Source organism: Halichondria panicea, chromosome 12 (genome assembly GCF_963675165.1).
Source record: "Halichondria panicea chromosome 12, odHalPani1.1, whole genome shotgun sequence".
NCBI lineage: Eukaryota > Metazoa > Porifera > Demospongiae > Suberitida > Halichondriidae > Halichondria > Halichondria panicea.
In genome coordinates this window covers 2,784,853-2,806,598 of record NC_087388.1, presented here as the reverse complement: position 1 = coordinate 2,806,598, position 21,746 = coordinate 2,784,853, and the positions used below count along the sequence as shown (strand labels likewise).

The window sequence follows — 21,746 nt, the reverse complement described above, 5'->3', positions numbered from 1 at the left end:
CAGTTTATTCTCAACTTCGCCAGGAAAAGTTCTTGATAACAAAATGCATGGGCTGCGGCTGCTGCTTGTATTCTCAGTAGTATATGCTCAGCCTATATGAATGCATGCATGCATGTGCTGTGTATACAATGGCTATGTGCTGCCACACTGTAACGCAGGCCTTATTTTGCACATAATTATGGCTGCCTTATACTGTTATCGTCAGTGACCAAGCAGCACAGATTATAGGCTGGTAATATATTCTGTATTGGAGTTTAGATCTACATAAACATTATAGCCATTGATTCTCAACTCAACCTCCTATTACTGTTGTGCTGGCTTGACTCCACTGCTCAGAAGACTTCTCTAGGGGGGCCCTATAATCACTAAGGGGGGCGTATACCGCTAGTGCAATGGGGCCCCCCCTTATAGCGTTTTAGGGCCGGGGGCCCCAAACTAAGGGGGGGGGGCCATATCGCTTCTCCACTACTAGCCTCGACTCCAGCCCCTTGAATAATTTTCGGGGGACAAAATATTCGTGGTTCAGCAATATTGAGACATTTCGTGGGTAATATTTTCGTGGTTGGAGCTTGCACTGCAGGTAAAGGTAGGCAAGGTCGCTTCTTCGTGGGTAAAATATTCGTGGTCAGACCTCCAACCACGAAAACCACGAATATTTTGCTCCACGAAAATTATAGCCTCCTTCGCAGCCTCTCCTTTTTCTGTTCTTTGTCACAGAAGAGAAAATTGGAGGAACAAAGAAAGAAAGAAGGAAGCAACTAAGAAAAAGGAGAGCCCCTTGCTAAGTCGCGTGATCCCCTACTGACGTGGACAAATTTTAACGAGCATGGGCGAGAGAAAACCTCAATAACTGTCCTCCCACACAGTACTTGGAGCGCATTTACCAGGAACATAATCTGTTATGAACAGTACAGTACAGTGCAGTAGAGTCAGCCTTCGTGAGACCTTTAGTCAGTAGAGGAAGTATGAAAGACTAGAGTAGAGTAGACTATACTGCTGTAATAATTATATCTACTAATCAAGTGGGTCTGTTCTGAACTCAGGAAAAAAAACTGAGCTAAATTTAGATATTTAGTCTCTTTAGTCTTTAGTCTAGGTAAGCCCTTGTCTACGATGTCTCCACGCTTGATTCTGGCTTACTATCTACGATGCTAACAGCTTTTATTTAGAGTTTGCAATGCGTAGGCATGCTGTAGCTTTTTGCTCTGTCAGGCTCCGCCCAGCTAGTGATTGCCCACGTTCATTTTCACTTGTCTACCACTAGTCTACCGTCACGCGACTTAGCAAGGCAGGCTCTCCTTTTTCTTAGTCTCTTCCTTCTTTTTTCTTTGTTCCTCCAATTCGTCCCGTATTTTATCTTATTGAACTACAGTGACAAAGAACAGAAAAAGGAGAGGCTGCAAAGGAGGCTACGAAAATTACACGCTATACGGTCCTTTCTCAGCGGCCTGGAATCGAGGCTAGTCCACTACATACACCACTCGGACCACGTGCATGACTAACTAAGCATAGATACTAGTTGGGCGGAGCCCGACCGTCCCTCCCGTCAGGGACGGTCGGGCTCCGCCCAACTACATAGATACTATGTAGTATCTATGAACTATTAAGGGACTCGCTTCGCTCGCCCCAATGATGTTGTCGTACCTCCTGGCCTCTAGCCTGTGATCTAGTATCGGTATTGTGAACTACTATCAACTACGAATAAACCTGCGTCTGGGCCACCATACTCACGCCCTGGACTACCGGTATCGTCCGTTTCAGTATGTGATGTGTGACGAAGTTTGGTGATCACTACTTATACTATACTGTCATGTCGTGACTATACTGTACTACAATATGTCTCTCACAATAGTAGATCTAAACAAAGTGTACGTAGATACGTTTGATGCTCGAAACAAGTGGCGAAACATATTGTTGATGCTCGAAGTGTCGGCACCTACAATTGAAAGCATTGGTGAAAAATGGAGCAACAATCCTGATGACTGCTATCGTGAGGGCTTGTTAGAGTGGCTGAAAGGTGGAGAGAGACAATGGGAACGTGTGGTGGACGCTTTATCTAGTCCTACTGTGGGTTACGTTCACATAGCCAGGACCATCGAAAGAGACCGTATACAGCGTATTGTTGCAAACAGTCCAAAAAAAGTTAAGCTACAAGGTAAGCTCTATACATTATTATGAGCACTAAAATTGTCTTGTTGTGTGCTTACTTCGTCAGCTGTGTATTAATTTCTATCCACCCCCTGTAGTTGACCAAAATCGACAGAAGATTAATGAAGATTTGGACCTTTTCCTAGACCAACTACTCGGTAAAGGTGCATTTGGAGCAGTATTTAAAGGCAGCTACAGGGGTGAGGTTTGTGCAGTTAAGGTGCTGCTTCACGATGCTTTGGAGATGCAAGCAAGTATTCCTGTCGGCAATTGTGAAGAAGCTATCGATGCAATTGATCGCGAAGGCGAGTTTCTCAAGTCGTTGCAGCACCCTAATATTGTTCAGTTTTTGTCGGCCGCTAAGCACCCCAAATCAGGTAGTACAATCCTCGTTGTTGAGCTGATGGATTGTAGTCTGAGATCCTATTTCTCCGGCCTTAATGAAGAGTCCCTCACTAGCGAATGTGAAATTAACTTATCCAAAGACGTGGCTTGTGGTCTGGCCTACATTCACAGCAAGCAGATTATCCACCGTGACCTCTGTGGCGATAACATTTTACTGAAGCTTACACAACCAGTGCCTATCGCAAAGATTTCTGACTTTGGCATGTCACGGCTATATGATCCCTCACAGCTTAGCTCTACCCTCACAGCCATTGCTCACCGTAGGGGGTATCTACCTCCCGAGGCCATTCGATTAGAAGAAGAGAACTATGACAGTCGCCTTGACGTGTTTTCCTATGGGGTGATTGTGGCGCAGATTGTTCGCAAGCTGGAGACAATCAAATCAGCCAAGGAGCGATCATTCCATGTTGCCCAGATCTCTCCCACACACAGGTTGAAGGAGCTTATCGACAATTGTTTGCAAGAAGAAATGAATAAAAGACCGTCTGCCAGGGACATCTGTGAGTCAATTAGATACTGTGTGATACAGTAGCTCGTTGCAACATTGTGTCCAAATTATGCCTTGCTGCATGATAGTATTTCATGCCGCCAGTATTTAGGCTTCAGTGATCAAGAAGTCGAGCACCATCCTTGATAGACCATAGCCCTACATAAAATGAAAATGTACTTTTGTGAGTATGAAAAGCATGCTATATAACTAGCCCATCTGACTCCAATCAACCTAAAAACTCATACAAGTCATATTTTGACAAAATAATATTGTGCTAATGAATTTACTGCAATTACGTCAAAATTGGTACCCTAAAAATGACTACCCGTCTTTAAATAGAAACCTAAAGTATTGAAAACTGTGTCGAAAAAATACGCCCCCACCCCCCCACAAAACACATGCATATTCAAAGTGGAATTTTTGCTCATCCAGCTACTAGATCTATAAACTCGAGCTATTATTGAGAGACCATTATCATTATGGGGGGACGTATTATTATGCCTCGAGGCGTAGCCGCATGAGGGATACGGTAATTAAAGTGTGTGTGTGTGTGTGTGTGTGTGTGTGTGTGTGTGTGTGTGTGTGTGTGTGTGTGTGTGTGTGTGTGTGTGTGTGTGTGTGTGTGTGTGTGTGTGTGTGTGTGTGTGTGTGTGTGTGTGTGTGTGTGTGTGTGTGTGTGTGTGTGTGTGTGTGTGTGTGTGTGTGTGGCTTTTTTCTCGAGTTAACAATATGAAATCAATGTGAAATGATCACGTGAGTTACTCCCGTTGCCAATCCCTCTATTCTGATTTTGTGAACTTGACCTTTGCAGACACACCCCTTATTTCTGTGTATGTAATGCGCATACGCGCTCACCCCCACGTGTGAGAGAAACAGATCAGATCCTCCTGGCAGAATCTTTTTCTTGAGAGCCTGGTAAGCTACCATAATTATACAATAGATATAACAATATGCATGTACACAAGTCTTTTCTTCTCATCTTCTCAGTTAAATATACACTGAACTCCAGATCTTGGAAGAATCAATTTTCTTCTTGAGGCCACAACTACAATGATACCACAATCAATAGATGCATGTAAACAAGTCTTTTCTTCTCAGTGAGTTTATATAGATAAGCTAACTTTAATGTAAAATTCATTATAGAAACTACTAAAACACTTCAGTACTTCTTGAGCGAAAGCATAACATGGCGAGAGGCATTAGCACAGCGCAGCTTGCAACACTTGTTGAGATAAAAAAATGCCTATTTTCTTGCTCTGGTTGGGGAGCGTATTTTTGGGTGAGCAGTACTATAATTATGATTGTGTTACCTAGTACTAAAGGATCATGAGTCGTGCCGTGATCCATGACATGCATACAGAAAAAATTGCATCGTTGATCACTATAGGTTAGGGACTGACTTCTCTTGTCCCAATAATCAAGTTGAATTGATTTGCTACTGTTGATGTTTTCATTCTTTTCCAGCCTTGAAGTAGTGTACATGCATGCACCGCTGCCTCAGTGGATGTGTCAAAGCTACATAACAGAAAGCTACTAGCTATTGCTAATACACACAGCAAGGATTAAAAGTTGGGCGGGGGGGGAAGGTTTGGGTGTGCTTATGCACGCTGCAAAATGTTTGGGCCACTCACCACATTTGTTTACCACGTACACCCCTTATTTCGTGCAATCACAGTAGATCTACATGTAGTTACATAATTATTACACCATGGATAGTACTAATGTGATGATGTCATTATTAAAATGTTGGGGGGGGGAGATTCACCCCCCCCCCCCCCCCACTAGATGAAACCCTGCACAGATATCATATTGTTCTTACGGTAATTTTCCTGCGTCTGTATTAATCACAGGGAAACTCACAAAGAGTGGGAAATGATCGACCGTGATTGATGCCAAAAGTACAACATCTAAAAGCTAAAATTAATAGCTGCTGCATCAGTAGAGCCTTGCAGCTCTCTTCTCACTCTTGCAGCTACCAATAGCTAGCGTTCTAGTGCAGAGCTAACTACTAAGTAGAATAGCAACACTCCATGGACAAGTTTTTCTACGCACTCTTCTGAAAAGGCTACCAAGTAAGCAAATAGGCACTAGGAGAACGAAGCATTATTTTGCAAATCCACGAATTAAAATCCAAGAAAACATGACTAGAACCCTATAGAAACTTTTACTTACACTTCCTGAGCAGCTGTAGCAGTCTACACACAAACACACTACCATATACTTCGCTTGCGCATGCGTACCGAGGCGTAATTAACATTATAATGAAAGTACCACAGGTGCTGATGCCTCGGTGGAGATGCCAAACCTACATAACATAAAGCTACTAATAGCTTTTACACACCTGATAAACAATTTAATTTTACTGCATGCAAAAACTCAGAGAGTGGGTAATGATCGACCATGATTGTTGTTAAAAACGATCTATGCCAAAAGTTCAAGTCTAAAATTAATGGCTGCATTAGCAGAGCCTTGCAACTCTCTTCTCACTCTTGCAGCTACCAATAGCTAGCGTTCTAGTGCAGAGCTAACTACTAAGTAGAGTAGCAACACTCGGTAAACAAGTTTGACTACGTGCTCTTCGCATTCCAAGTAAGGCATAACTCGAGAAAGAAGCATTATTTTGCAATTCCACGAATTAAAATCCAAGTAAACATGACTAGAAGCCTATAGAAACTCTTACTTGCACTTGATTCATCCTTGAGCAGCTGTAGCAGTCTACACACACACAGACACACAAACACACTACCGTATACCTCGCTTGCGCATGCGCACCGAGGCATAATAATTATGCTATGAGGCTACTGTTTAACGCCTTAAAAACCAAATGCTAATGTGTGAGTAGTTGTACTTAAATGTAAATATCTTATGTTTGCATGACGTTTCTAAGAGAATGTTTTGATGCCATTGTGTAGGTGAATGAATAAGCTACAACATATCAAAAAACATTTCCATAGCAACATAAGGTGGTGGGTTTGTGGTGATTCAGTAAACAAATTATTGTTATAGTAGGTAATCGGTTTGGGAGAGAAAAGATTAACGGTTTTCGGCTAAGATTTGGGACTTTGTCCAAAATCTTGGCTATGATTATCTTATGAAAGATTTGAACATATCTACACATCCTCCGCAGTGCTGGACATTATCTAGTGCCATTTCGGTTAGAGAAAGATTTGAAGAAGATCTAACGGCTTACGCTTGGACCAACTTTTGACAGAAAAATGTGTCCAGAAAGATTAGTTTCGGCAGGAGCACATTACAGAAGGAGCGTCTTACCTCGGGAATCGCATCTCATGGAAGTTTGCAAAGCATGACCTTAAATGCAAAACCACTAAGTGGGTCTGCGGGCGAGTGCTAATTGAGCTGACGATGCACTTTTACCAAGCATAGGTCAATAAAAGTGAAAAGTTACAGCTAGCTAGCTAGCTATAGGCCTGGTAGTAAGCTCTCTCTTCTAACAACCCCAGTAAGACTCCCTACTGCAAAAACAAAACGCCTAGTATGTGTTAGTCTAAGTCTAGCAAACTTTCTCTGTACAAAGTGACTGGATATGCTCCCATTTTAGAACTTTCTGTACCTTACCGATGACAGCCTCTTCCATGATGTATACCAACATCCATCAAAGATCTAGCTATTCATTTCAGCTCTTTCTGGCTCAACCTAGCTCTCCTGCTGCTGCATTGCATACAAAATCCGTTTATAATGATATTCACAGGCTGACCGCGGTCTGTACTTTATGTACACAGTACTTGCACACTTTTCTTATAAGGCAATGCGGCGTTTAGGAAAGCACACGAGATGCGATTTCCGAACCCATGCACAGTTAGACGCTCCTTCTGTAATGTGCTCCTGGTTTCGGAGATAATTGATGTTACACACGTTTTTTACGATCATCCCCCCCTCCCCCCCCTTTTCAGGATTTTCCACAATAATTATAAGGGAAATACTTTTATCACAATGGTAGCATCACAATTTCTTAGAAATGGTATCTTAAGATACATTTAAGTACAACTACTCACACATTGTGTATTAGTTATTGCATGCCCAGCACGAGTGCAACATGCCAAATATTGCACTGGAGCAACATAATACCCGAGGGCTGCAGAAATTATGTCATCCAGTGGAATGTTATCAGTGACAATAATACCCACCAGAGAATTCTACCCTAATATGCTGACATTGTAAAAGGACACTGAAGTTGCTGAAGTTGCAGAATCAGACCCCCCAAAAACCAGAAAATCGTACCCATGCACAATACGAAAACAGACCCGCGAGAAAATACACCCACACTACCCCCGAGGAAATCATATCTGTGCACACACAAAAACAGACCCTCCAGAAACAATACTTGTTAGGGGGGAAGGGGGGATACCCCCAAAAAGTTGCATTCAGGTACTAGTTGGAGTCCATAGCTGGCAATTTTACATACTAACAGGGTATTATTAGGCATTTAGCAACATTTTCTAGTTATTTTTCTTAGTTTCCCCCTCTACGCTTGTGCACAAAATTATAACCTGCGAAATGTCACACCACTCCCCCTAGTCTTGAGCCACGTCGTGACAATAATATCCACCATAAAATTCTACCCTAAATATGCTAACACGGCAAAAGCGACACTGAAGTTGCGGAATTTAGACCCCCACAAATCATACCAAAATATGATTTCCTCTAGGGTATATTAGTAACTGTAGGTGCAATGGAAAGGAACTTTTATTTGAGGGCTATATATGTACTTTATCTGTAGACTCGCAAGCCGTCCCTGTTGCACGGCGAACAGTACACTGGTCAAATTCCGTGTAGATACTCGTGTTACACAGTCAGCTATCAGTATAAGTTTTCGTGACGTCAGTCTACTGCACGTGATACCTAGAGTTATCTAGTGCTATGTCACTATAAATGATATGGTGGTAACCACATGCGGTCTAGCCACTTGAGTTGCCACAAATATCGTGGCAAACATTGCACGAGTCTCTACACGGAGTTTAACCAGTCTACTGTTCGCCATGCAACAGTGACGTACGACTTGCGAGTCTACTTTATCTGCAGGCAATAATTTTTAAGGGCAGGCTCAGCATGTAAGTTTTAACTTAATTTATTATATCTCCTTTTAGACAAATTTTTGACAAGACAGTTGGACCCAGTTGAAGTAACAAAGAGGGAGTCAAAGGACACTCGACCAGTCGAGAAGGTGCGTACATGGTGAATGAGATTCCTAATTATAGCCATAATAAAATGCATGATTGTTACCCGAGGCGCGCATGGGCGGACACGGGTATAGTAGTATACGATTGTCTGTTTGTCTGTTTGTTTGTGATATGTGAGTCTACTTACCTGGATGCCATACATTGTAGCACTGCGTTTACAGCATGGATAGCCTCCACACAACAAATTATTAGTTTTAAAAGTGGCAGATTTCGATGTTAATTAAAGCTTCGTTGTCGTATAAAAGCTAAGAGCTAAAAAGCTAAGAGCACGTTGCTGCTCTACACGCGACCTTTATTCGAGGTAGATCTACATCCCATTACAGGATCTGCAGAGAGGTCAAACGATAACCTCATCCCCAGGCCTGCATTTAATGCTACGCACAATTTGAGAAGACTGCAAAATCCAAGGGGGAACGTGCGTATAGCGTATAATTATAAACTGTTATTTTGCAATTGTTTAACAGTTAGGCCATACCTAGCCTCGAATCCAGGCCGATTAAAATATACGGTCTGGTATCTATTGCATGTGTACTTAATCATAGGTGTGGTCCGTCAACGCCCAGGGCCCCCATGTATACTGTCTACATTATATGGCCTATGGGGAAGCTTACCTAGCTAGCTGTGGCCCTCTATTGTGTTGTCGAGAAGGCTTGCACACTAGTCTGAAGCCAGAAGATGCTCTCATCTACCTCTATAGTGGTCGGGATGTTTGAACTTGGTTTCTGTACAGGCTTAATTAGGCCACAACAAGAGGTAGTTATGTTTCTGGTCCATCCGCCGCTCAATATTTCACAGGGCTGTTTTTTCAGCAACACACCTAATGCGCATGCGCAAACCACACCCACTCACTTTAGGTTGAGTGGGTGTTGCAATAATTACATCTGCAACACTTCAACATTCAGTAAGCTAGTGTTTGTATCTTGTATTAATGTATATACTATCTTGTATTTTGCAATGAAAGATGTTATTATGCTAACACAATAATTATGTGGTCTCATTTTGCTTTTTTGCTTTGATACAGAGCGAGCACGTACAATGGCTCAAGCTAGTGCAATCACAGTATATAGGTGTTTGATATAGAGACAATTCTCAGTTCAATGTTCTGGTTGCCAAAGCCTAAATACCTCTACCTGTATGTTATTTAATTGTGTTGTAAACCATTTTTAAAGACAAACTGTGAAAAGTGATGACACTGCAAATATTTGTGGCTCAGTTGCTGTTGTCCCTCCTGGCCTCACGTAACCAGGGAAGCAACCTGACCAGAAACAGAACTACCTCTTGTTGTGGCCTTTGTTGTGGTCTTTGACTTCGTGCTTCCAACTACCATCGTAGAGGTAGAGGAGAGCCTCTTCTGGCTTCAGACTAGTGTGCAAGCCTTCTCGACAACACAATAGAGGACGTAAGTCACAGCTTCACAGTATTAATACGGAAAAAATCTAGTGTAAACAAATACGCAATAATTTTACAAAGGCTTACGTAGAAAGAATTCCCCAGATTCTGGGAACTCAGTTTGTGCATGCATGCATGTGCACTATTACGTAGCCTCGATTCCAGGCCGCGAAGAGAAAAGCGGCTTGCATGCGCATGCGCGAAATAATTGACAGCAATTTCATGACACAAAAGAATGTTCATGACCGCAATGGCAATTTTCAGAGACACAAATTAAAGTAGAATAATTATGCTGCAGCATGCAGTGTTGCTTCTTCTAGCTCTGTTTATCAGTTCAAGGAGGCCTTCCAGACAGCTAGAGCTGCCAACTAGGAAGAGTGGTGGACTTTTTAATACATTGATCAGTAGAACTTCCTGAGTGTTGAGTCTAAGCTTTGTATTAAAAGCTTTCAGGAGTGATCATTAGCTTCTTTATCTTCAGCAATGACTTCTTGTTGAACATAAAGAGATTTGGCAGCAGAAGACCATATTACCACAGCCTCATCAGGGGACCCACAGGAACACATCATACCTTTCCTATAACATCTGTAACCATACAGTGAGACTTATCTCAAATAAAGGGAGTAAGCCAAAGCAGGACTTGTCATCTTTGCACAATTAATACTTCTATGTAATGATGTAACACGGACTACAACTTCAGAATACGAACGCGACCAAGAAAGCCAAGAAAAACAAGAGAGAGAGACCTGTGCTGTGAGAGACTTAGACTAGACTGAGACTGTGCTGACTCAGTGAATTGAACTTGAGAGAGAGACCTGTGCTGTGAGAGACTTAGACTGAGACTGAATTGAACTTGAGAGAGAGACCTATACTGTGAGAGACTTAGCCTGAGACTGTGCTGACTGAATTGAACTTGAGAGAGAGATTTGAGATTTGTACCCTGTGAGAGAGCAGAAGGATCTTTGTTTTTTTGTTTGTCCTTGTGTTGCCCCACATCAGCATACGTCCATCCGAATTGCCGTTTCTTTATTTTTTATTTTTGGTGTAGATCCAGTGAAGTGCCGTGAAGGATTATTGTTTGGTTTCGTTTTGGTTTCCTTTTAATTTTGATTTTGGTTCCTTTTGTTTATTTTATTTATTTATTTATTATTTATTATTTTTTTGAGTTGACTCTGACTCCGAAGTGTGAGAAAGATCGAGAAAGATTGAATTCTGCCTGGAAAAGCCAAATCATGGTGCAGTGCTGTAGATGCAACAGAACCGGCATGTGCAAAGGTTGCTCCTGTGTGAAAGCAGGCAATAAATGCTCCAACTGTCTGCCAAGTAAGCTGGGGAACTGCCAAAACAGCTCTCCCAAATCTGCTTCCAGCGTGGATGTTCCAGTCGTACTCCACCTAACCGACTCAGCGAATTTGACCACTCAATCAATACCACTGTCACCACAAACATTACTGGATCTGGAAGAGGGAGACCACATATCTAGTTCAGGCACAAGCTACAGCAACTCTCCCACCCCGCCAACTACGAGCAATGAACAGAGATCATACCCTATGCTACCAAACTTCTTACCGATAAGCACCCCCAATTTTACATGGGGTATCCACAGTGCCACAGATTTCACTCAAATAATTGAAGCAACGTACTCAGAAGTTGTACACTGGAGACCAAACTATTTTACTATACCACTAGGCAAAGTTGGGAAAGAATTTGTGCGAGAGCTCTCTAGGCTATTCTTAGCCTTTGCCACAGAATCTTCGATGGAGTCAATCGCCCTTCGGGCTGCCACCGTACTGCCTATCCTGCTTCTTCAAAAACCAAGTCAAAGGAACACATCACATGCCTGGATAGAAGGCTGAGAGTTTGGAAGAATGGTGACTTAAATGAATTAGTATTGGAAGGTAGGGCCTTACAGAATCGCCTACCAAAGACCTATCCCCCCACAGCCAAACAGAACCTCTCACGTTCCTTTGCCAAGCTGATGTTTGCCGGAAAAATAAAGGCCGCATTGGATCTGCTATCGAACAATGGGGAGAAAGGTGGCACTCTTCATCTGACCGATCCATCAGACCCAAACATCCAAGACTCCCCCACAGTCAGAGAAGCACTGAACAGCAAGCACCCTCTGGGCCAACCGGCCAGAACAGAATGCATCATAAATTCCGATCCCCCAACCTATCCACCCTGTTATCTTTGACTCTATTGATGCTAGCACCATAAGATCGGCCGCATTGAGGACCACCGGCTCAGCGGGACCATCGGGCATAGACGCACACGGTTGGAGAAGAATATGTACATCATATAAAGGTACCTCTGCTGACCTCGCTCTGGCAGCAAGGAGGATCTGCACATCTTATATTGATCCCAAATCTATCTCACCCCTACTTGCCTGCAGGCTTATCGCCCTGGACAAAACCCCAGGTGTACGTCCTATAGGTGTTGGAGACACTGCCAGACAGATTATTGCTAAAGCAGTCCTCTCCATTACTAGGCAGGACATACAAGACACCGCTGGATGTCTTCAACTGTGTGGGGGACAGATCGCTGGAATTGAAGCTGCAGTGCATGCGGTAAGAACTTCCTTTGAATCAGATGACAACGAAGGTGTGCTCCTGGTCGATGCCAGCAATGCCTTTAACTCGCTTAACAGACAAGTTGCTCTTCATAATATTCAAAGACTGTGTCCACCCCTCGCCACCATACTAATTAACAATTACAGAGCCCCCACCGAACTGTTCGTGGATGGAGACACATTACTATCTCAAGAGGGAACCACTCAGGGAGATCCACTTGCGATGCCCATGTACGCCCTTGCGACCATACCACTCATCAGGAAACTGGAAGGAAACTACAAACAGATATGGTATGCAGACGATGCCGCAGCCGTGGGAAAAATTACAGAACTACGTGAATGGTGGGACAAATTAACTACAGCAGGCCCGGGTTATGGCTACTTTCCAAAAGCATCGAAGAGACATGGTTGATTACTAAGAAGGACTGCAATGCTGAGGCCAACATCCTCTTCACTGGCACAGGTGTGAACGTAACAACTGATGGCAGACCATACGTGGGAGTCGCCATTGGCCCTAGAGAATATGTAACAACTCCTACTGAGTTGAAGGTCAAAGAATGGGTCTCTAATGTGAAGGCCTGGCAAGAATCGCTACAACTCAACCTCATGCAGCCTTTTCTGCTGTCACCCATGGTCTGATGAGCAAATGGACCTACCTGAGTCGCACCACCCCTGATATAGGCCCCCTGCTGAAGCCTATTGACAATGCGCTTAGCTCAGATCTTCTTCCAGCACTGACAGGAAGACCACCACCAAATGACCTACAGTGCACATTGTTTGCTCTACCAGCAAGGCTTGGTGGCCTTGGGATAGACATTCCATCAAGAACAGCGGCTCATAAGATAGCATCATCCCTTCTAGTCACGTCGACTCTCTGTGACCACATCCTCTCTCAGGACCCTAACTATGGCCCCACCATTGTTTCGAAGCAGCTGGAATCCAAGAGACAAGTTCATCAACAAAATCAAGCGAATAGCCTTGTGAAGCGAATAGGATCTCGGAGGCCTTGCCGGACCCACTAAGGAGAGCGATGGATTTCGCAAAAGAGAAGGGAGCATCAACATGGCTCACTGCCATACCATTGGTGGAACACGGTTTTGCACTCCACAAGGGCGCTTTTCAAGATGCCCTAGCCCTCAGATATGGCTGGACTCCAGCAGACATGCCCCTAAAATGTGAATGTGGAAAAAAGTTATCAGTGGAACATGCCATGTCCTGTGCTAGGGGAGGATTCCCCTCAATCAGGCACAACGAGATCAGGGACCTAACAGCCACCCTCCTAACAGAAGTGTGCAATAATGTTTGTACAGAGCCGGAATTACAACCTGTGTCACAGGAAGCTCTGAGAGGTGCCTCAGCCAACCGCCAGGATGGAGCTTGGCTAGATATAGCAGCCAACGGTTTTTGGGGAGGAACATTTCAAAGAACTTACTTTGACGTTAGAGTATTTAACCCCCTGGCCCCGTCCAACAGACATACCCAACTCTCCTCCGCATACAGAAAGCATGAAAGGATCAAAAAGCAGGCCTATGAACAAAGAATAAGAGAGATCGAACATGCCACCTTTACACCACTTGTACTTTCTGCCACAGGGGGGCTAGATAATGAGGCCAACACATTTTACAAAAGACTGGCATCACTTCTGGCAACCAAATGGAACAATCCCTACAGTAGTACTATGTGCTGGCTAAAATGCCGACTATCTTTCTCTCTCCTCCGATCATCAATCATGTCCATTAGAGGAGCAAGGTCCTCATGTGGGCACGCAACGTTAACCCCTACAGCCGTGGACCTGGTTAACTCTGAATGTAACATTACATTATGAACTATTTTCACTTACTCTTTTTTTCACTTACTTTGAACCTTCTATCATTGCGCATGCATAAAAAAAAATATGTATATATATATATATAGGGTTTTGCATAATATTATATAATCTTTAAAATTGAGGGTGTAGAGCGTTCCTTATATGGATTTAGTGCTGATCACATGATCTCCAGCCAATCAGCTTATCTGAAAGTAGTTAGGTGACCATGGATTAAATAACTTAATCCACACTTAAGTGTGCTTTAAGTTAAGTGTGGATTAAGTTGGTTTGTTAATGCACACTTTTATCAAACAATCATAATACAAGCAGATTGAATCTGAATGTCATCATAATTATAATAATAATACAAGCAGATTGAATACGTACACAAGCAAAGTATTAGAAAGTTGAATGTTATTGTTTCGACTTGTTTCATGTGTACCGAATTGCTGACTTGACCACGTACCATAGCATCATCACTTTTTCGTCTGGAGAAATAGGCTCAGCTTGCTTCGAAGATGTACGTACGTACCTGTACCTAAGCCAGATCCATATAATCGTTTCATCAAAGGTGCTTCGAATATCATAGTGTTCCAAAAGAGCAAACCAGATACTCATTGCCATATAGTTTGCGCACAAAGTTTCCCATCCAGTAAGCCAGATCAATTAACTGGAGGCATATCCAGTGTGAAATCGGGACTGTTGGTCAGCAGGAGAAATAAATCGAGAACATGCCCAGTCAGTCCAGATAGCTTTAGATCGTATCTCCTTCTCCTTTGCATCAGTTACTGGATCTACAAACCTACTAAAACTTGCTATTACGTCTAGCTAGCTAGCTAGCCACCAGTAACTGATTTAAAATGTAGCTAGATCTAGCTGCCACGAGGCTAGAGCTCACGTGACAGCACTAAATCCTTTAGAACACACCTAGCCAAGTCACGTGTTTTAATGCTGGTGCACTCGGATGGCCTCTCGGTTACGTAATGCACTCGGCTGCGCCTCGAGCACCACGTTAACCTCGAGGCCATCCTCGGCACGCAGATTAAAACACTTAATCTTTGCTAGGTGTGTTCTAAATAATACTTAGATCCCACTTGAGTGTTTTTGCTTATTGTTGCTATGTGCTCTATTTCTAATAGAGCACTTGCAATGTGCTCTATTAAATGCCTCAGGCTATGTACGTTATATTGTCTTTTACAAAGAGATGCACATGTAATAACATGACTGTAGCTAGATGCACAATAACATAAGTATATATACAGTTTGTAGAATGGAAGAGGAAAGCTCTACTTTTGGCTTTGTTCAAGAATAGTAGGAGCCGCTTATTTCTTGGGCAGTGTGCTGTGCTTGTTTATTGTTTACTGCAAGGCTGCATGGGGAGGATTCTAGCTTTGGCTTCTTCCTTTTGCTTTGTTCGAGAGTAATATAGGAGCCGCTCGTTTTGCTGCAAATTCTAGCTTGTTTGAGGAGCCCCCCTTTCTTGGGCATGCAGTGTATTTACTGCAAGGCTGCATTGGGGGAGGAGCTGGATGTAGGGAAATGCTGGGATTCTAGCTTTGGCTTCTTCTTTCGCTTTGTTCCAGAGTAGTATAGGAGATGCTCATTTGCTGGGCTTGTTTGCTGCAAATTCTAGCTTGAGTTTCTTCCTTTCGCTTTGTTCGAGAGTAGTACGAGTCTATGGCATGCATACCAAAAGTATGCTAGGCTTGTTTGCTGCAAAAGCGGGGAGGAGCTGCCGTTTTGTGGGTGGAGCTAGGACTATAATTTTTTCCATTTAAACTGTGAATTGACTTGAATAGACACAGATTTAGTAGAGCAACTTTTCAGATATTAATATTCAAAAGAAATGATGCAGTTGCTAGGTTGACTGTTGCTAAGCTAGTGCATTTCTAGTAGCCAATAGGTTTTGGGATCTAGATAATGTGCATTCGATATCTATGTGGTTATAGTGTCCCTCATCCCTCGAGCTTTGGGACACTATAACACATAGATACCTCATGCATTATCCATATCTAATGTTTACACACTGTGGTCTCATATACACACATTGTGGTGAAATGCCAAGCCTAAAGCAAAATTCAGAAGCAAAATGGCGTTTTTTGTTCACGAAAGTACTATATAAGATGGAGATAGTGCACCAGACAGAGCTGCTTTGGAGTGTCTTATTGTTGCTGAGCATCTCCATCAACTATTACAATAGAATAGTGCCATGCATGCTGACTAGATCTACAACTTTATTGACCACAGATATAACCATATAAGGAACGCTCGACGCTTTTTTATGGATATTGCAAAGATTCTGCAAAACCCTGTATACGGATTACCCCCTTTTCGTGGTAATGTACGTGCATGCGCATACCGTATAACGGGTAATTTTTGGGGGACAAAATATTCGTGGTGGTTCAGCAATATTGAACATTTCGTGGGTAATATTTTCGTGGTTGGAGCTTGCACTGCAGGTAAGGTAAGCAAGGTCGCTTCATTCGTGGGTAAAATATTTGTGGTCAGACCTTCAACCACGAAAACCACGAATATTTTACCCCACGAAAATTACCCTCTACATGTGGTACAATGTATACCAAGCCGCCTTTCTCTTTGCTGCCTGGAGTCGAGGCTACTATCACCTATACAATAAATCGGCCTGGATTCGAGGCAAGGCCATATCAAGTTAATGTTTCACGGATTTCAGAATTCCCAAAAATATAGTTGTCAAGGTCAGAGGTCAGATTGACCACGTGATCTAGCACTATAATGTAGTGATGCTTTGAAGTAACTTTTTGTTGTGTTTTGTGATTACTGAAAAATGTGTTTGCCTGCTGCCACCTGTTCTATACTGGGATCTGCGAAACATCAATTTGGTGCAGCCTTACAGCTGGAATAGACACCGTATTCCTCGTGCGGCTACACCTTATTAATTATGTACTGCTAGAGCACTAAAGTGCTAAACCTTAAATAGATCCAGAGGAGTGTTCAGTTACCTTACTGTTACTATTATAAATTATGAATCTCATTAAAAAAATGTTTTTTTTCTTTTTTTCAAACGTACTTTTGTATAATGTAATGTACTTTTGAGAGTATGCTAAGCAAGCTAGCCCTTTTTTCATCTGTATCTGTCTCCAAACTTTCCATTCAACCTTAAAACTCATACTTTTACGAGATATAATTATCCCTCGGTGCGCATGCACAAGCGAGGTATACGGTAGTGTGTGTGTCTGTCTGTCTGTCAGTCTGTGTGTGTAGACTGCTACAGCTGCACAAGGATCAATGAAGTGTAAGTAAGAGTTTCTATAGGCTTCTAGTCATGTTTTCTTGGATTTTAATTCGTGGATTTGTAAAATAATGCTTCGTTCTCGAGTTATGCCTAGTTTTGCTTACTTGGAATGCCATTGCAGCCTTTTCAGAAGAGCACGTAGCCAACTTGTTTACCGAGTATTGCTACTTTACTTAGTAGTTAGCTCTGCTGACTTGCAGCCATTAATTTTAGACTTGAACTTTTGGCATCGATCGTTTTTAACAGCAATCATCGTCGATCATTACCCACTCTTTGAGTTTCCCTGGTTTGTGCATGCAGTAAAATCATAGATGTGGTAAAATAAAATATGTTCATCATGATAATTATAATTAATATGTGTATAAAAGCTAGCTTAGTAGCTTTATGTTATGTAGCTTTGGCACCTCCACCGAGGCATCAGCACCTGCGGTGCTTTTTATTGTGGTAATGAATTTGCAAATCCGCCCAAATTAGTACCCTAAAAACAGAAAAATCTGAAAACGCTAAAATTAATTACTACCCGTCTATAATAGTAACATTAAGGTACCGTATAGCGGATAATTTTCGTGGGGTAAAATTTTTGTATGCAAGCTGACCTCCACAAAATTTTCCCCCACGAAAACGTAGGCATGGCTTACTGGAACACATGCAATGTAGTGCAGGCACCGAAAAAATCACCGTTTTCGAGTTGAACGAAATTTTTACCCACGAAAATTACCTGCTATACGATAATTTAAATAGAGACCGGTAAAGGATCGCTTCAGCTGCAAATAATTATGTAGATCTACCTCGAATAAAGGTCGCGCGTAGAGCTAGCCAACTTGTTTCTTAGCTTACTCATTTACATTATAAACTATTATTTATATTATAAACTCCCTCTGTCTCCCTCTTCCTCCTAGCTCCTATTTCTTCCCCACCCCCACTAGAAGAAACTATGTTATAACGCAGTCATTATAGAAGATGGAAACAGTAGTCTTCAAGGATAGAGGCATATATATGTAGAAGTTTAAGTAAGGGATTTCCTGTCAAGAATAATTATAAATGGGGTGGATCTGCAATGAGGTCAGAGTTCACAAGGATCGATATGCATGCTGCTTTTGCAGATTTTTTCAGACTCGTAGCTAACAAACAGAGGCTAACTCGAATAGAAAATATATGCGAACAAATGCTGCTATGAAAGATTCTGAAGAGACCTTCACTGTGGAGTAAAACTAGCCATAACTCGAGAAAGAAGTTTTAGTTTGCAAATCCACGAATAAAAATCCAAGAGAACGTGGCTAGAGGCCTATAGAATATGTTAGTTTTCGTCGCATTGCAACCATTGAACAAGTTACAACTGGAATACACACACACAGTCAGCTTTACCGTATCCCTCGTGTGGCTACGCCTTGAGGCAGAAAAATATTGGAGTGAGAAATTGACTATGTTCCCCTCTACAGGCACACAGAAAACAGATTGGGTACAGTGATCCTGAGCTTCTCAGGAGAGACTTCATCATTCAACAGCAGAAACAGGTGAAACAATTATTGCTGAGTTATAGCAGAAGCACATTACACGTTGGGAATCGCAATTGCGCTAAGTGGGTGATAATCATCTGCAGGCTGGTACTAATTGAGCTGAGCGCATAGGTCATGAAAAGTGAAAAGCTACAGCTAGCTAGTTAGCTATAGGTCTGGTAGTAAGCTCTCTCTCTTCTAAGAACCCCTGTACTCCTACTGCAAAAACAAAACGCCTAGTATGTGTTAGGTCTAGCAAACTCTCTCTTTACAAAGTAATTGGACATGCTCCTATTTCAAAACTTTCTGTACCCCACTAATGACATGTATACAAACACCCATCAATGGCCTAGCTATTCGTTTTAGCTCTTTCTGGCTCACGGAGTCAACCTAGCTTTCCTCTACATACATCCATAATGATATTCACAGGCTGACCGCGGTCTGTAATTTATGTACACACTTTTCTTATATATAAGGAAATGCGGCGTTTAGGAAAACACGAGATGTAATTCCCACACCCATGTAGAGTTAGACGCTCCTTCTGTAATGTGCTCCTGGTTATAGTAAGGGCGTACAATTCTCAGACTCACTGAATTTCATACTGTAGCTATTTCAGTTTAGCCTTTGATGAGAATCTGCAGCAGTATATGGCAGGCTCGATCTAACAGCGCCAATAAGATGAAACACCTGCTTACAATAAATTCCATCTACCTCTGAGCCTCTGGTACTTTTTAACAATACGCCCAGCGCTTAACTTCACACTCAAAGGGGTACGTTGTTTTGAGCCTGGCTGGACTGGTGCTGGTACTGGTCATGATGCTTCTCTGTGCTAGCAAAGCTAAGCAGCTCCCATAATTATAACTTTGTAAATAACACCGCCCACCTGTTCTTCTCTATGGTGATTTTGCTTGAACACATTTATTGCTACTCTATCCTAGTTTATTTTTCAGGGTTCCCCTCCAAGAGAGTTGAGACCTCCGCTCACTCTTAAACGGAGAAGAGGAAATGATATACCAATCAAGGCAGGCACCTCGGTACTGAGTACTGTTATTGGTTGCACCGTGTATGTTGGTGGAGGTGTTACAGAAAATGGTCGTGATGCGTGTACAGTGATGAAGCTCGAGCAAGATCAATGGACCAAACTACCAGAGTACACAGCCAAGTGCTTCGCTATGACATCGATTGCTAATCGACTACTTCTGGTAGGTGGACGTTATCAAATGAGCTCCAAAGAAACCAATCAGCTTGCGGTGTTTGAATCAGGGGAATGGACTCACCCGTACCCAGCAATGAATATTGCTCGTTGTTCCTCAGCAGCTGTCTCATTCAACAACCACATCATTGTAGCTGGTGGGTATGTTAAAAAACATCGAACCTCCTCTGTGGAGGTGTTGGACGTGACATCAAGAAGATGGTACATTGCTCAGTCACTACCTATCCAAAGATCAGTAATGAAATCAGCTGTCGTCGGAAACACCCTCTACCTAATGGGGGGATACAATCACAGTGGGATAAACAAGACAGTGTACCACGTTGACCTTAATGAACTCCTTTCAAAAGCCCTTTCCAACCTGGACACACCCACCCCCCTCTGGCGTATGACAGAAGACACATTACTGAAGTATTCATCTCCTCTTAGTATTGGGAGGTCACTGTTAGCTGTTGGTGGACGGGACGACAGAGACAACCCAAGTTCATCGATCGTCCTCTACCAGCCTGACACTAGGAAGTGGGTGAAAGTGGGAGACCTGACGACTGCACGATACAATTGCACATGCTCAGTACTTCCTAGTGGAGAAGTCTTTGTAGGCGGAGGACAGATAAAACCATTTAATTACATCCAGAATGTGGAATTCTTCTCTCTATAATAATCGGTTTTTATTGTTGCGCTGCTAACTCAATGATGTATGTTTGCTAATGTTAATTTACAGTATTGTAGTGAACACTTTAGTATTAACGATCTTTACCATTATTAATTTCTGTAGTCACCTTTACCAGTTTTCCGTTATTATATCATGTTACGTAATACGCAATAGAATTTAATCACGCAATGCGCTACTACTTTATTCATCTCTTTGTAGTCCTACCGCATTGCCTCTTTTTGTGATTCTTACTATTCTTTTGTTAGCCTCTATACTTAGACGCGCACACCCTGTTTCTGTCTCATCATTCACTTCACTTTATGTTTGTGGACAAGAATTTGGAATGAAATATTATTAGTAACTAAACTACTAAAGTATTATAGTAGTACAAGTAGAGTTTTTTCACACTTACGAATTGTGGTTTTGGCAGCATCTGCTGAAACTCCACCTCTTTAATTAGTGTGGGTTCTGTTTTGTTCTAAAATGTTAGTTGCTGTTACTCTTCTTTTTGTCTCTAAGAATAGAATTTGTTTGAAACAACTTCTGACAGTCTCTGCTATAGTCTGACTTTGTCTAGAACTCGACAGATCTTAGCAAGAAATTAAAGCATAAAGCCGCCCAATCTATATATAATAATTATGGCCATGCATGGAGTTGGATATAGGGTTAATTGTCATAAGGCATGACTCACACACTCTGCATGATTAATTTTACGGGCCAACTGGTATCTATAATTATCGTTACATTTGGCACTTGTTAGTGTCAGAGCACATCATGGTACAAGTTTGTCTGGTTATGGGGTCATGTTTTTGTTTGTATGGGGATATTGGTATAATTATATAGAGAGGGTGCATGGTTATTCGAGGGTTACTACATACCAAACTGAGCCAGACTCCTTCCCTGCATGTACGCACGGCGTGATGTGGCATTTCGAGTCGTTTTATGCGACTGCATGTTTACTGGATTATTTGTGACATCTAATAGATGTCACAAAAACAGTCACATGACTCTGCTTTGCGTAAGATTTTGGTACTAGTACCTATAATTATAATGATCCCTATGTACATGATCTACCAGCTAAATAAAGTACACCATCATGATGCTGAAACTT

At 42.3% G+C, this 21,746-nt stretch overlaps 4 protein-coding genes across 5 annotated transcripts; all 4 read left to right on the top strand.

Annotated features, from left to right (window-relative positions):
• Positions 1–1,571: 1,571 nt before the first annotated feature.
• Positions 1,572–21,001, top strand: LOC135345731 (uncharacterized). Of its 2 annotated transcripts, none has more exons than XM_064543178.1 (5): positions 1,572–2,155; positions 2,247–3,053; positions 8,149–8,225; positions 18,717–18,791; positions 19,724–21,001. In XM_064543178.1, the coding sequence occupies exons 1-5, from the start codon at positions 1,837–1,839 to the stop codon at positions 20,639–20,641; spliced, it is 2,196 nt and encodes a 731-aa protein (XP_064399248.1). In that variant the 5' UTR covers positions 1,572–1,836; the 3' UTR covers positions 20,642–21,001. The 2 variants fall into 2 exon arrangements, with proteins under 2 accessions (XP_064399248.1, XP_064399247.1); XM_064543177.1 differs by having other exon boundaries at positions 19,712–21,001.
• On the top strand, positions 9,660–11,802 carry LOC135345735 (uncharacterized). The gene has a single exon (XM_064543184.1). The coding sequence runs from the start codon at positions 10,863–10,865 to the stop codon at positions 11,484–11,486; it is 624 nt and encodes a 207-aa protein (XP_064399254.1). The 5' UTR covers positions 9,660–10,862; the 3' UTR covers positions 11,487–11,802.
• Positions 11,787–12,613, top strand: LOC135345431 (uncharacterized; the record flags this gene model as incomplete). Its single annotated transcript, XM_064542853.1, has 1 exon — positions 11,787–12,613. A coding segment is annotated over one exon (825 nt), but the record flags the coding sequence as incomplete, so codon positions are not given.
• Positions 13,221–18,709, top strand: LOC135345734 (uncharacterized). The gene has a single exon (XM_064543183.1). The coding sequence runs from the start codon at positions 13,230–13,232 to the stop codon at positions 14,022–14,024; it is 795 nt and encodes a 264-aa protein (XP_064399253.1). The 5' UTR covers positions 13,221–13,229; the 3' UTR covers positions 14,025–18,709.
• Positions 21,002–21,746: the final 745 nt, after the last annotated feature.

Bases quoted from the DNA above. Each gene is read 5' to 3' on its own strand.
- LOC135345735 (XM_064543184.1), top strand. From the start codon at position 10,863: ATGGTGCAGTGCTGTAGATGCAACAGAACCGGCATGTGCAAAGGTTGC.
- LOC135345731 (XM_064543177.1), top strand. From the start codon at position 1,837: ATGTCTCTCACAATAGTAGATCTAAACAAAGTGTACGTAGATACGTTT. The intron at 2,156-2,246 runs GTAAGCTCTATA...CACCCCCTGTAG, and splicing joins AAAAAAAGTTAAGCTACAAG to TTGACCAAAATCGACAGAAG. The intron at 18,792-19,711 runs GTGAAACAATTA...ACTCTATCCTAG, and splicing joins TCATTCAACAGCAGAAACAG to TTTATTTTTCAGGGTTCCCC.
- LOC135345734 (XM_064543183.1), top strand. From the start codon at position 13,230: ATGGATTTCGCAAAAGAGAAGGGAGCATCAACATGGCTCACTGCCATA.